The sequence below is a fragment of the Bombyx mori genome, chromosome 8 (genome assembly GCF_030269925.1).
Source record: "Bombyx mori chromosome 8, ASM3026992v2".
Lineage (NCBI taxonomy): Eukaryota > Metazoa > Arthropoda > Insecta > Lepidoptera > Bombycidae > Bombyx > Bombyx mori.
The window spans coordinates 5,724,721-5,739,823 of record NC_085114.1 but is presented as its reverse complement, the minus strand read 5'-3'; the positions used below and the strand labels follow the sequence as shown (position 1 = coordinate 5,739,823).

The following is a 15,103-nucleotide window of genomic DNA, read 5'->3' as shown; positions in this document are numbered from 1 at the left end:
AAAAAAAAACTGGAGATTTCGCAACAACCCACGGTCATTCGGTAATGTGAACTTATTGTGGTACACTTCATTCACGGTTGTTTGCTTAAGAGTTAGTGTATTGCGCAAACGAACGCGCTGAAATCATGGTCAATGAATGATAAAAAATATGTTGTTTTTGGACGTTATTACAAAGTTAAGTCGTATACTGTGTGCATTACTAATTTGTACGTCATTACAAAGTTAAGACGTACACTGTGTGTATTACTAATAAAAATCTTACGTTACGGACGTTTTTTCCCGGTTAGGGTACATCGTCCCATAAGCAACATCGTTCCAAAAAAAAAGTGTGTGTGTCCGCTCCGACGCACGACTGGAGTTTACTGGATATAAAAAATTAAACGAAACAATACGAGAAATAGTTCTATATTACGACAACACGATACACTACAGATTATTAACAAATTAACGAGACACAAAACAAACGACTAACAAATATATGAAAATACAATAATGAGAGAAACGCGCGATCAGTACGAGGCTTTGTGGCGGACTGCCGGCGCATGTACTAGCATGTCACACGAAATGCGCATAACGCATTTCGTGTGACATGCTAGTACGATTTTGGTCCCCATAATTTTCATACCCCGGGCCTATATATGTAAATCGATTCTAAAGGAGTAAACTCCAAAAAAAAAAACGTATGTTCCTATCCAACCTGGGATAGGCAGTTGAATTTGAGCGGTGACAGTACAATCCTTTAAAGCAGGACCCATTATTAGGTTAAAGCAGAAATATATAGGACCGTAATGCGTATCCTACTATCAGTTCTCAAATAAGTTACAAGAAAATATATGTTAATAATGTAAGTAAGTAGTAGTGAAGTGAACACAACCACAAACTGATTTAGTATGAAAAAAAACAGAGGTGTCAAGGGACACCCGGATGGGACGAAGTTCCTTTCATTAATTAATGAAGGAATTGTAATTTTTTTTTTAAGTTATAATAATAAATTACGGCATTATGAAGAAGAAAAGAACAATACTATGAACTAAATTACTATTGTTGAAACGCTATCTCGAGAAACTGTACTCATTACGCGGACCAATCGGATACGAGCAATGTCACGCGATAAGCGCCTTCACGTTGATTGGTCAGAATGACGGATCTAAAAAGTGTCGTGACAACTTTTCGTAAGATTTTTTTCCGTCTAGCCCCCTTTCACAACGCGCGCTATGGAACTTCGTTCCAAAAATATACGAACTATAAGTATAATATAGTGATTCCGGTTTTCGGGAGTCGACGACAGAATTTAAATTACTTTTACGAGTATGATCGCGCTTTTTATAGTTTCCGAACGCTTTGAATGTTTTACAGTATTCGTGGTCACCGTCAATAATGACAATAAAAAACGCGAGATTAAACTATAATTGTGGTTTGATTCCAAATGCTAGATATTTACTGGCGGTAGGACCTCTTGTGAGTCCGCGCGGGTAGGTACTACCACCCTGCCTATTTCTGCCGTGAAGCAGTAATTCGTTTCGGTTTGAAGGGTGGGGCAGCCGTTGTAACTATACTGAGACATTAGAACTTATATCTCAAGGTAGGTGGCGCATTTACGTTGTAGATGTCCATGGACTCCAGTAACCACTTAACACCAGGTGGGCTGTGAGCTCGGCCACCCATCCAAACAAAAAAAAAAAAACAGATTATAACAAAGTGATTCAATTATTTATCTTGAGCTCAAATGATTCTAGTGTTATTTGATTTACCAACTGTAACACGAAAACGATTCACGTAATCTGATTTTTAGCAAAAACAAACCGTAACGCCTTTTTAATAAGCTGCTACAAAAACTTCATGGAGCTACCCCTACGTAAATCAAAATTATATTTTACCAACTTTATATAAAATCGAGTAATATAGAATGGAAAACATGTTTACTTTGCTCTTTCAGTTGTGATGAAAAACATCATTGAGTCGTACAAAACGTTTAACAGCCGATTAATGAACGCTATTGTTCCAGAGCGTACAATAGTATGAGTTTTTTAAATATGAATTTTTATTTCGAAGTGGCTTGTGATGCCTGCGGTCTACAAAATAAAATAAAAACGAAATCAACGACAAACTTGTATACGAACAACGATCATTATTAATTAACTTTCCGAGGCCTTTATTTTATATCAGGTTCGAATACGTAAAATAACTCGATATTCTAAGAGGCTTTTTACTGGTGGTAGGATCTCTTGTGAGTCCGTACGGGTAGGTACCACCAACCTGCCTATTTCTGCCTTGAAGCATTAATGCGTTTCGGTTTGAAGGGCGGGGCAGCCGTTGTGACTATACTGAGACATTAGAACTTATATCTAAAGGTGGGTGGCGCATTTACGTTGTAGATGTCTATGGGCTCCAGTAACCACTTCACACCAGGTGGGCTGTGAGCTCGTCCACCCATCTAATCAATAAATATATATATCGACGCTTGAAAGGCAAAAGTGACTAAGCGACAATGCGTGAACTTTACAGTAGACTAATTTAAAGTTGAAATACCTGAAAACAAAAATTATTTTAACGAATCTAGCTGTAGTAGAATCTAGCTAGTAGCTGTAGGATTGAAATGATTTTAATAGACCTAGAAATATATTTTTTTTGCACATCGAAAATGGTTATTGCCTATCATTTATGTACAAAGCAGTTATTGTCGCTTAGTCACTTTTGCCTTTCAAGCGTCGATATATATATATATATATATATATAGCAACGTTTAGGCGGTAACACATTATAAAATTGACGATTACCTTAGCACGATGTGGAAAATTTATGGGCGTGAAGATTGAACTATCCAACTATGTCCCTGGCATTTCCGAGGTCCGCGAAAATCAATGACCCCTCATAGTCCGGTGGGCCGTATGCTCGTGTACCCATTAAATCAATAGAAGAGATGTTAGCTCCAGATGATTTCATTTTCCAATTTAACTTATATCTGCTTAATTTAAAGTCGTTACACATATTTTCAATTGACGGGCTCTCACCGCGATATTCATTATAACAGATCAAGGGTGTAGTCCGTAGCAATATCGTTATTGATTGACTAGATCGTCTATTCATGTGTACGGTGCCTTATAATTTATTTTAATCAATGCTTTGAGAACATTTTTCCGATGATTTCCTTACATAGACATATATTACATAGTTTAATTTAAAAAAACTTCGAAATCAATTCTAGCTGTAGGTAACCTTAATATTCTCCTTGAGCTGCCAATAATTATAATTATTCTGTTTGGATATCTATTATAATTAAATATAATTATTATTATAATACAGAAAGCTATCTTTTTTTTATTGCTTAGATGTGTGGACGAGCTCACAGCCCACCTGGTGTTAAGTGGTTACTGGAGCCCATAGACATCTACAACGTAAATGCGCTACACACCTTAAGATATATGAGTTCTAAGGTCTCAGTATAGTATCTTTGTTGAGACGATCAGTTTCCGTTCACATTGTGTCGTGCACGCTCAGTGAATATTTCAAGTGAAATTTTAGCATGAGACTAGTTGCCAAACTAGTTAAAACTTACCCACAACAAATAGAGTTCGACTGTAGTTTTACTTTCATCAATATTGTTAATGAAACGTAATGGAATCGTTTAGGAGATTATTTGCTATCAATGTTTCCGTCCTGAATCTGTTCTTTTTAACATTAATGCACATATGTAGGTAGGTATAGTGCATGTCGGTGCCACGCCAGGGCTTTCACACAAAGCTTTTTACAATGAAAATACAATACAATCCTATAAAACTTGAATATTACTTGTTTATTACAAAAAGCCACGTCTTACTTCTTACACAATTAGCCATTTTGTGATGGTTATACCAACTACTACTTCTTTTATACAAACGAATGTAATTACTGCGAAACAATTAACAAAATATGGCTTAATACACACAATACATATTTTAGTGATTTTTACATGACTGACATTAATTTATTTTACATAAATTACCTTTAAATAATATAAATTAACATTGTTATTATCCAGCCTAATAATAGATGGCGCCAACATCATTGCATAACAATTACAACACGTAATTATGTTATTACTGTTAATTATAATGTAAATTATTATTAATATTTATGCTTTATTAATATTTAATTATTTATACAGTCATTTGCGTTTTTAAGCAAAAATATAAACATTAAACATATTCTGAACATTTTCACATAAAAACAGTGTCTGACAATTATTAAATATGGTAGAATAACAGTTCCATCTTGCTAATAATAAATAAACAATAACATAGAATAAACTAAACTATATAATATTATTGTGTTAATTATTTCCAATAGTGGCGTTTACGCCCATATGCGCGTCCTTGCGTAATCCATACGTATACATTTTTATAGCGAAGCGTTCATAATCGGAGGCTTGGACAGTCGTTGTATTAAAATCCTCATGTCCCGTGATAGACACGGATATTTGCGTTCTGATACCCTGTGATCTAAGGTAATAATTTAACATCAGGCGATCTCGTCTACTCATTTAAAGCAATAAAAATTTGATTCTACTGAAATATAGTGTTTTCATAGTTTTGCAAAAAAAATGAAGTATATCTATATAACCCATTGAAGTATATCTTGAAGAAAGCACTGGTTTTAATAGTCATTTTTTTTTAATTCAATAAATAGGCAGACGGGGTCGGGACCTACTCGATGTTAATTGGTCGCCCAAGCTTATATCACAAAAGGAAAGAGCGCGCGATAAAAATAGACCGAATTATGTCTTTTATTTAATATTTGGTCCTGAGAGACGAACAGGTGGTCTAAACAAAACAATCATTCATTCCGTTTTTGGCGTCATACTACACGCTGTGTGCCAACTGAATTGTTATGTTTTTAACACGCTCTTTTTAGATCGTTATGATACATACCTGTTTGTTTGTATGTGACATTAGATTTGAAGGTTATTTTCATCGACTTCAAGATGTCAACTTTAAAATTTGCATACCCATCAAGTATCTGTATTGAAAATACAATAAATTTCTTCTTGATAACTTCGCTCTAATAGGGTGGTCGGAATCAACAGGATAAAATAAAAGATAATATTAACTGTTAGTTCAGTAGTCGACAACACACGGCTCGCGAGCCGCATACGGTTCTTTGACTCGTCGGCTACGGTTCTTGAATATTAGTTATTATCTTTCTTTGTTAGAGACGAGTAAAAGTGTTTGAAATGCAAAGCTATAAAGTGTAAGTAAAAAAATGGCTCTTTAAATAAATTTCTATTGTATCTGTCGGTGTTACTAGGGTTTCGAGAGATCTTTTTGCCACGTACTATCCGGCTTTGGAATGAGCTCCTTTCCATGCCTTTGCTATTACTGAAGTCCATGGGCGACGGTAACCACTCACCACCAGGTGCCGTATGCCCATGTGCCTACACGGACAATAAAAAAACATAAGATCTATTACAACAAAAATACAATACAATTTTATGTAACATTAACATTGCTTGTTTATTACAAAAAAAAAAGCCGCATCTTAGTTTTTACACAATTACGCATTTTGTGTTGGTTATATCAACTACAACTTCTTTAATACAAACAAATAGAATTACTGCGAAACAATTCATAAAATGTAGCTTTAATGCTATTATTATTTAGCTCTAATGTTAAGTATTAATGTTAATTATACATAACTAACATAATTTATTATTAATATTTATACTTATTAATATTTTATCATTTTGACAGTTATTTGTTTTTTAAACAATAAAATAAACATTAGTAAACATATTCTGAACATTTTCACAAAAGTTTCAAAACAGTACTAAATATTAAATATGGCGGAATAAATATCATCTTACTAATAATAAATAAATAATAACATAGACTAAACTAAATTATAAATTATGTTAATTATCGCCAATAGTGGCGTTTGCGCCCATATATACATATTATCTTTATTTGGCTCTTTTGGATGACTAAGTTCCCGACCACTGCGTTAGTTCATTTTGTTATTAAGCGCTTTTTTAGTTTATTAATACACATACTATAATATAATATTATAATAGTATTTATAATTAATTAGTCCTAAATGTTAAATGTTACGCAATAAAAGCGAAATTTGCCATTCTATTCCAACGTTTACGGGCAGACTGTCTAAAATTAATTAAACAATCAATATTTGAGTACGAGACCGCGAGCTGTTTAATATTCAGCGTTCTGTGTGCTTAGAGTTTAAGTATAAAGTTTGACCGAAACAGGTACGGTATAAGGGTGTGTTTCTGAATCGAAATATAAAACAGAACTTTCAACTATATGAGGGTCAATGTTTATTTGTAAGATTTTTTTATATTTTGTTGTTTTATTTTGTTAACGTTATAAAATCTTCGGTTTATGTAAATTATGCTTTTGGTGGTTTATCTTTTACGCAAATAGAAAGAGTCAGACAAAGACAGGGATATACGTTTTAAAATCGAGGTCAGCTCGAAATAGAGAAAATCAAATGAAAGCTCATGGAAGAGAAAAAAGATATAAATAGAGAATATAGTTTACACCATATAATTATGTATTCACATATTTCCGTATCGTCATATTGATTTCCAACGATTAAAATTTGAGATTTTATTTGTTTGCGATATACAGGTTGATATGTCGCTTAAGTTCAACTTGATACAGCTTTTACAGTATTATAAAGCGGCAACTACATAGGTAAAAAGGTCTATTATATATTATTTAGTACTTTAGTTAATTTTATACTTAAATTGTTCAACATTACATTAAGGTGGTCAATTTTTATTAGAAAAAATACTGTAAGTACTATTTGTCGTGACTAATTTAATATAATACTTCATAGATGATATCGATGAGGCCGCTGACGCTTAAAAACGGAACAGCTTTTAAGAAGAAGAAGAAGACACTCAGTACATTACTATTTTTCTTTTCCCGAGATACACAAATGGAGAGCCAAAATTACTCGCGCTTACTGACCTAGAGCCTGTAGATATGACGTGAGAATAAAGTCTCCATTATATTGTACAACGTTTGACCCGTCCCCCAATAACTAAAACGCGTGGCCGTTTCGCAGAAAAAATAGGAAAAACGGTATTTGCACACGGGTGTAATTTTCATTTCCGAAGGATTTTCTCGGAAGTTTTTCGTTGTGATTTGTTGTTGTTTTGTTATTTTATTAGAACAAAACATTATTTGTATTTGTAACGCACTTACATTTCTATTATTTTTATTAACTTTTTATTTGTATTAAATACAAACTAGAGGTCCCGCAGTAGTCGAAATTCGACTATAATTAATTGGAATTGTAAGTTTGTACACTATTATGATTGTATTTTATACTTCTATAATTACAAATTTCGCCAAGACTATACTATAAAAAATATTAACAAAGACAAACAATATTTAATCTCAATTTGACAACAAGCGTCAAGAACAAAAGTTTGACAATAAATAGTATGCATGCGTGTGTGCGTCAAATACATGGTATGTAGTGTGTGTAATGTTTTCTTTATTGATTTAATGTATCTTTTATGCATTATTTAAAAAAAAATATTAACATTATGCACTTCTTCTCTATATTCTCTATAAGTGTGGAAAATTTCATACTCCTCCGTCCGCGCAATTTTCGTAAAAAGGGATACAATGTTTTTGCTTCACGTATTAATATGTAGATAACTAGCTAAGATATTTTTGTTTCGTATGCATATTTCCTATACAAACAAGAACAAATACACCCACACTCCGAATACAAAATACTAAATAGTTTTGTAATCTTTAAATTAACATTTTTAGCGATATATTAATAGAGACTGTAACGTTTTATACCGCAGTTCATGCAGAAGGCACAATCCTTTGAAATTCATAACTATGGTAATGTGAACCTCGCCTGCTGATGGAAATCAATCTTGACATAATTTTATATTGGATCACCCCACCCGCCTATTCAAACGCGCTGTGTCACAGACTAAATTTCAGAATTTTTAACAATACGTGTTTCGGTATAGTTAAAAATCGGTCGAACTATGGCATATAATTCCAAAATTAATTTTGATCATTATGAGTCAAATGCTTCAACAAGACACATACTTTGTGAACGTGTGTATAGTCTAAGACGGGGTAAAATAAAATAAAAGTTCCAAGTAGACTGTGAATAATTAAAGTAGTTCACGTTTACTTCCAAAATAGTCGATAGACGTAGAATATTCATTATAAGCTGTTTAAAATTATATATGAACTAGTTTATAAAGTCAAAGCCCATCTTATCCTATACCATTAAACGAGCAATTCTTGTATATTAATATATACTTATATAATCTGAATCTCGGAAACGGCTCCAAGGATTTTCATAAAATTTAGTATACAGGGGATTTCGGGGGCGATTAATCGATCTAGCTACGATTTATTTTCAGAAAATGTTGTTTTATTCGTGTTTTCAATAATCAACTCTTCCCGACATTTATTGGCGAATAATAATACTATTTTTCTTAATTGAGGGCAACTAACCGCTTTAAAGACACAACAAGATGGCGTTATCAAAAAAAAAACGAACATAGCTCGGTCATCATCTAGTTATCTCTAAAGCCCAAAAAGTTGTCAAGGGGACTAAGCGATCCATTCAAGAACGGGCAATAGCTTTTTCTGAGTTTTACCAGCATACTAAGATAGACCAATATTTACCAAGCAACTCGCTGGTAGGGAGAAAAAAAAATCATTGCAGTAATTATCTAGGAATTAGGTACAACCATAAACCACAATTTTGTACTTTTTTTTGTTAATTTTCAGTCCTATAAACATAATTTAACATTGTACTCATAATATATTATACCTAGTCAGGTCATAAATTCTGTCACATGTTTAATGTAAAATAATTGAAACAAGTTTATTTATTATGTAACCATTCATATACCAAAATGAACTTAACAAAACATAGATTCTTATGACACTAAAGTTTATTCAAAATGACCTCCGTGATTTTGAATACAGGCCTTCAATCTGCGCGGCCAGTCGTCTATCGCAGCACGAACGAGGTCCATGTCAATATCGGCGGCTGCCTTAATCAAGGATGTCTTGAGTGACTCCAAATTGGGATGAGGCTTTGAGCACGCCTTTTCCTCCAAATGTTGCCATATCTTGTAATCTAACGGATTCAAATCTGGACTGGAGGAGGGCCAGTCTTCGTGCCGGATGAAGTCGATTTCACGCGCCGCCAGCCAGTCTTGTGTGCTCTTCGCTCTATGAGCTGGCGCCGAATCTTGTTGGAATACCCAGTGCCTGTTATTGAACATGGTATGAGAAACAGGTTCTACAAGGTTCGTCAGGACTGTATTTTGATACACAACTGCATTCGTTTTTACACCTTTCTCACAAAAATGTACCTCTGTTAAGCCCCAATAAGAAACTCCCAACCATACCATGAGCGAGGATGGAAAATGACCTCGTTGGACACGCGGAATACGGTTGCTCGCTTCTTTACTACTGTGTGCGTACACCTTATCATTTTGTTTGTTGTAGCTCTCTTCTACGGTAAAAATTTTTTCATCCGAAAAAAGATTTTCCCGATATTTTTTTCCCGCGTACCGCTTCAACAAAGCGCGGCATCTCTTCAGTCTCAGGTCCATTAGACGAGCATTCAAACGATGTCCTGTTTTTCTTCGATATGTCCGAAGCCATAAGTCTTCATTTAACACCCTTTTCACCGTGGTTCTGCTTAACCCCATCTGAAGGGCCAACAGTTTCTGCTTACGTTTGGGATTTCTTTGAATTCGCGCCTTTACAGCTTTTATCACTGCTGGAGTCCTAACAGACCGAGGGCGAACACTTCTTGACCTGTCATCTACACTAGAGTCTTCATTGTATCGTTTGATGGTACGATAAACGTATCTTTTGTTTATATTCAAATTTTTCAGTATGTTAAAAATTTGAATTGGCGCGTAACCGCAACGATGCAACGCAATAACTGCAACACGGTCTTCTTTAAGCGTCCACTCCATTTTTAAAAATGAGTAAAATTCTAAAAGTATACATTTTTATTTTCATGAACAATTCGAAATTCGAATTCAATAAACTTTTTTGTGGCCAGCGTTCTAAAAGAAAAGTTTTTACTGTGTGACAATACTTATGACCTGACTAGTTATATACCAATAATATATATTTAAGAAGTGCTTTTTTTTATAAATTACATTTATGGAGATATGAAATATGATTAATATGAAAAAAACTATAAAAAGTTATGTGTGCAGCGTAACTAAGACTATGAATAAATTGTAAACTTTTTTCTGTCAAAACAAAATTACGACGTTAAAATTGAATTTCCGCCTTCTTGTAAATGGTTTTGTGCCCTTTCTATTCGTGCCCTCCTCAACCTCTCTTCAAAATAATTCGGTTTAGATCGTTCGTACAGTGTGTTCTTTTTTTATATCAAAATATTATTCCGATTTCGCAATTTTTCAGAATTATTACCTTTACCGGTTGAAGCGTATATCCTGAGCCTGTCCATCAGGGCCATAACAATGTATCACCGTCATGCCTAAGTTTACAATTCTACCTCGAACCAATAAAGCGTTCTGCATCAAAGGACAGCTGTATATGACGATTGGCACTTCGAATTCAAGTTGTATGGCGGCATTCACCTTATGCCTACATAAAGTCATGTATTTACCATTATGGAAACAGGGGAACAAAGAGCCAAAGAGTCCATCCAACCGAATATGGACCTAAAAAAAATGGTTACGATATATTTGACCCGTTTAAATGATTATCCTTGCATTAATATACAACTTGTGTTAAGCTGTAACTGCCGTGAAGCAGTAATGCGTTTCGGTTTGAAGGGTAGGGCAGCCGTTGTAACTATACTGAGACCTTAGAACTTATATCTCAAGGTGGGTGGCGCATTTACGTTGTAGATGTCTATAGGCTCCAGTAACCACTTCACACCAGGTGGGCTGTGAGTTAGTCAACCCATCTAAGCAATAATAATAAAAAGTAATCTATTTAAACATCTGAACATTCATATCAATCGCGTATCAAACACGAAATTTCGCCATAAAAAGCTAGGAACCGTTGATTATCATACAAGATTCCCGATATTAGGTCACAAGTATTGATTAGATATAATATTATGGAAGCGACATTGATTCGAGTCTCGTTATCAAGGCTCGACATCGGAACACCACGGTATCATATTATTATTGCTTGGAAACAAATTCGTTTTTGGTATGTCAATGATTGGATGTCCTTTATGATTGAAATATGTATCAATTGACAATTTTAATTTCCGTTAATAGAATCCAATTTTAATAGATTTTTGTGACATGGAACAAGCTAATAATAATAAATAGCAATGACTTGCTAGTTTATGTCGCCAGATAACAATGTATTTCAATGATATAGTTTGTACTGGTTGAGAAGGAGGGGGAGTCTTAAAAAGACTTGATGGACTGTTTGAAAAAGGATATGCGAGAGATGGTTGGGTGATGTGGTATGATAGGCCTGAATGGAAAAAAGAGGACTTGCTGCCGACTCCAGATAGTGGGATAGGGCAATAAGAAGAAGAATCGTTTGTATCGATTAATTCTAAAGATTAATTCGTCAATCGATGTCATTAACAACCAGCATCGATTGTGGTCAAAATTCATTTAAAAATGAAAGCACTTTTATTAAAACTGTTAATTTACCTTCATACGTGTTTTTTTTTCATTTTATGCATCTCTATAGTGCATTATTTATGTGCCTTTATGCAATTTCCCTTCATTTGTAACTAAAATTCAAAATTCACATCGTCATTGACGATTATTTAAATTACCATTTAAAATATTTCATTTCGAAAGATAAAGCACTCCTTCAAGTAAGCATCGGCCTGTGATTATGAAATAAAGGCTTTTTAAACCTTTACTTTTGTGGCTGTTTGTATTTTATGACTAAGCCCGTTACTTTTCTCCATCTGTCTGTTTGTTAAGACTAATCGGCTAAATTATCGTTAGGTAGAATTTTTTTCATAAAACCTAGAATTTGTCAAGGAACATAGGCCATGGTTATCCCGAAATACTTTTTTATTGATAATTCATGGTACGCTATACATAACTTGAGCTTTTCAAAAACAACAAATTGGCATTCTCAACCAACTTTACTTGCATGTCAACTATATTCCCAAATCAAAGTAAGTTGGAACTTTATTACTTCGTTCCGTTTATTAACACAAAGGAATTGATAAAAAGCTCAAAGAGCTTACGTTATGGGCGGGTCGCGTGGCGGAAGTCGTTTTACCGATAAATTTCCTGAGTAAAACATGTCCGCTTTGTTGTGTCAACCCTAATTTATTGTGTTGCCTTTTCTTATATGAGTGCTACTGATACTCATTGAAGTTTATACCTACAACTTATTGCCAAGGTACACATAATGGCCCTATATGAATCAAAAAGCCTAAATTAAAATAAAATTGGGAAATAATAAGTAATTTGATCTCAAGATAATACTGCATAGTTTATTAAAAGTAAATTTTAAATTTAAAAAAAAAATTCAGTTTCAATAATATATTAAATATTTATTTACAAATGCTGAAGAATATAAAATCAAAATGTTTATACTAGCCCTTTTTGAATATATTTTTTTCGAAACAAGCAAACGCAATTATCAGATTCAAAGAAAAGTTGAAAATTTTAAAGCTATTCTCGTTGAGATTCCGACAAGTAAACTCAATTATCAGAGCCTATTTGATTGATGAATCGATCAACAAAATTGAATTTGGAAAAAGATTAGGACCTGCTATTCGCAAGCCACACTGGTTAATTTACTTTGGGGTTCTACGAATCACGCATAATTTTTCTTAGAAATTTGAATGGGTATTATTCAGATTACCAGACGCGGATTTCAGTTGAGCTTAAAAATAAAATAAATATTAAAATCTTAGTATCTTCATTTTAATGAAATGACATAGATTAAATTTGTGATTTGGTCTTAAATACAAGATAAATAAAAAAATATTTCCGGTGTAGTTCCGGTTCGTAACTAAAATTTAGATGAAAAATCCTAACTCAAGCAAATACTGTAAGATTCTATTTCATGAAATATTTTTTACTTTTCAACAAGACCGGTGACGTAGTTTTTTAACTGACCAGAATTTTATTGATAGTATTTTAGAACTAGATTTTAGTGATAGCTGGAATCAGACAGGAGGGACCTATATGCTTTCCTGGGCCTAACGATAAGTTATATGTTTTTCTTCATACACGGGGAACGGTAATAATGAATTACTTTTGTATAGGGGATAATAAAAATTCCTATACTTAAACATGCTTATTATCAATTTCATCATTAGTCCACCGCTGGACGCCTTACGCCATACGCCTCCCCCCCAAGGTTTGCCATATTGACCAGTCTTGCACGGTCTATTGCCTGAGGTTTTCCATGTACGATACAAAATTTAACTTCGACATCTATGATTTTTTTCTAACTATATATTTCTCTTTCTCTTACTTCTTCCTTCAACAGCTTGGTAATACAAAACCACGAAAATGACTCATTGCACGTTAGTTACAGAGTGGTCCTTGAAGTTGCCGGTAACTCGGACGCTGTTATCTTGAGCGGGCTGGAGGCTGATACGCAGTACCAGGTCACGGTTGCCGCACTCTGGGGCGGACATAAATACAGAAGCAGACCCATAGTCTTCCGCACACTGGGTGAGTCTACTCTTTTTGTAATGCATCATGATAATAATAATTTACTACATTAACACAATTAACTCTTTATCTAGCATATTTAGATAACACACTGATCCATTATTACTGATGGTAGGACCTCATGTGAGTCCGCACGGGTAGGTACCACCACCCCGCCTATTTCTGCCGTGAAGCAGTAATGCGTTTCGGCTTGAAGGGTGGGGCAGCCGTTGTATAACTATACTAAGACTTTAGAACTTATTTCTCAAGGTGGGTGGCGCATTTACGTTGTAAATGTCTATGGGCTCCAGTAGCCACTTAACACTAGGCGGACTGTGAGCTCGTCCACCCATCTAAGCAATAAAAAAAACCACGATTCGCATATTACTTACCGAAATAATTGAAAACAGCGGGATGTGCCCTAATTTGAACCTTGTACAAACGCCAACATTTTTATGTTGTGTAGTATACATATATAATACTTTAAAAAAGCTTTTCGGTCTGTTGTTATCATATCATGTGACCTATATTTTAATATATTCAACTTCAAAAGCTTAGAGATGTAATCTAACGCCGGCTTCACACTGCTAAAGAGATCGTTAAACACAAAGCGTCCTAATTATTGTTAGTTGTTCCTTTGTTCGAACGCGGCTCTTCTTTCTCAGAGATTTGTCTTCAGAGCATCCGGAACAATAAACGCAGGGAAAACAGCAGTAATCCTTAGGGCGTACTTATACGCTGTCGCCAAATATTATCGATTCGTTGTATTCTTGCGTTAGACTCTATCAACTGCTACTAATATATAACAAATATCACGCGTATTGGATTTCCATCAATAGTTTACAAAGTGTAATAGGCGCAAGTTGGTCACAAATCACTTCCTACCAATCATGTTAGAAATCTAATACATGAAGCTGGTTGTTCATCAATAAAACCTATAAGCATTTTAATAATGTTATTAAATACCAAAGATTACTGATTTTTCTACTTTTTTATATACCACTAAGTGGACGAATATTTTAACTGGTGACCTAGTTATAGTGGCTATAAGAGTTCATAGTCTAGGCAATGCGAAAGTCACTACTCTCTTCGAGACATGAGAACGAATTCTCATCTCTATAATGACTGTCCCATCTTTTAAACCAAGCGTAGAACCTGTCTGTCTCAAGGTGTTTCCTGAGCACTATGACATGTCCTTCTTTAAAAGAGGCTTGTGGAGAGTATTAAGCGGTAGGCAGCGGCTTGGCTCTGCCCCTGGCAATGCTGAAGTCCATGGGCAACGGTAACCACTCACCGTCAGGTGGGCCGTAAGCTCGTCTGCCTCCAAGGGCAATAAAAAAAGAAAAAAGGTGGGTTGCGGCATCTTCATTACAATGGACTCCTTTAACCAATTAACATCACACAGGCTGTCGTTTATGCAATAATATAAAAAGTTTAAACTCAATTACGAAATTCAACTAC

General features: G+C 34.5%; 1 protein-coding gene across 2 annotated transcripts in view; it reads left to right on the top strand.

Moving 5' to 3' along the window:
* Positions 1–15,103, top strand: part of LOC101739066 (uncharacterized) — a 158,774-nt gene that overhangs the window by 94,172 nt on the left and 49,499 nt on the right. The window contains exon 4 of one of the 2 annotated variants that reach the window (XM_012688646.4): positions 13,524–13,663. In XM_012688646.4, coding sequence (XP_012544100.1) covers positions 13,524–13,663 — 140 coding nt within the window. Of the gene's footprint in view, positions 1–13,517; positions 13,664–15,103 lie in introns of both variants that reach the window. The other variant, XM_012688645.4, reaches the window with a different exon arrangement.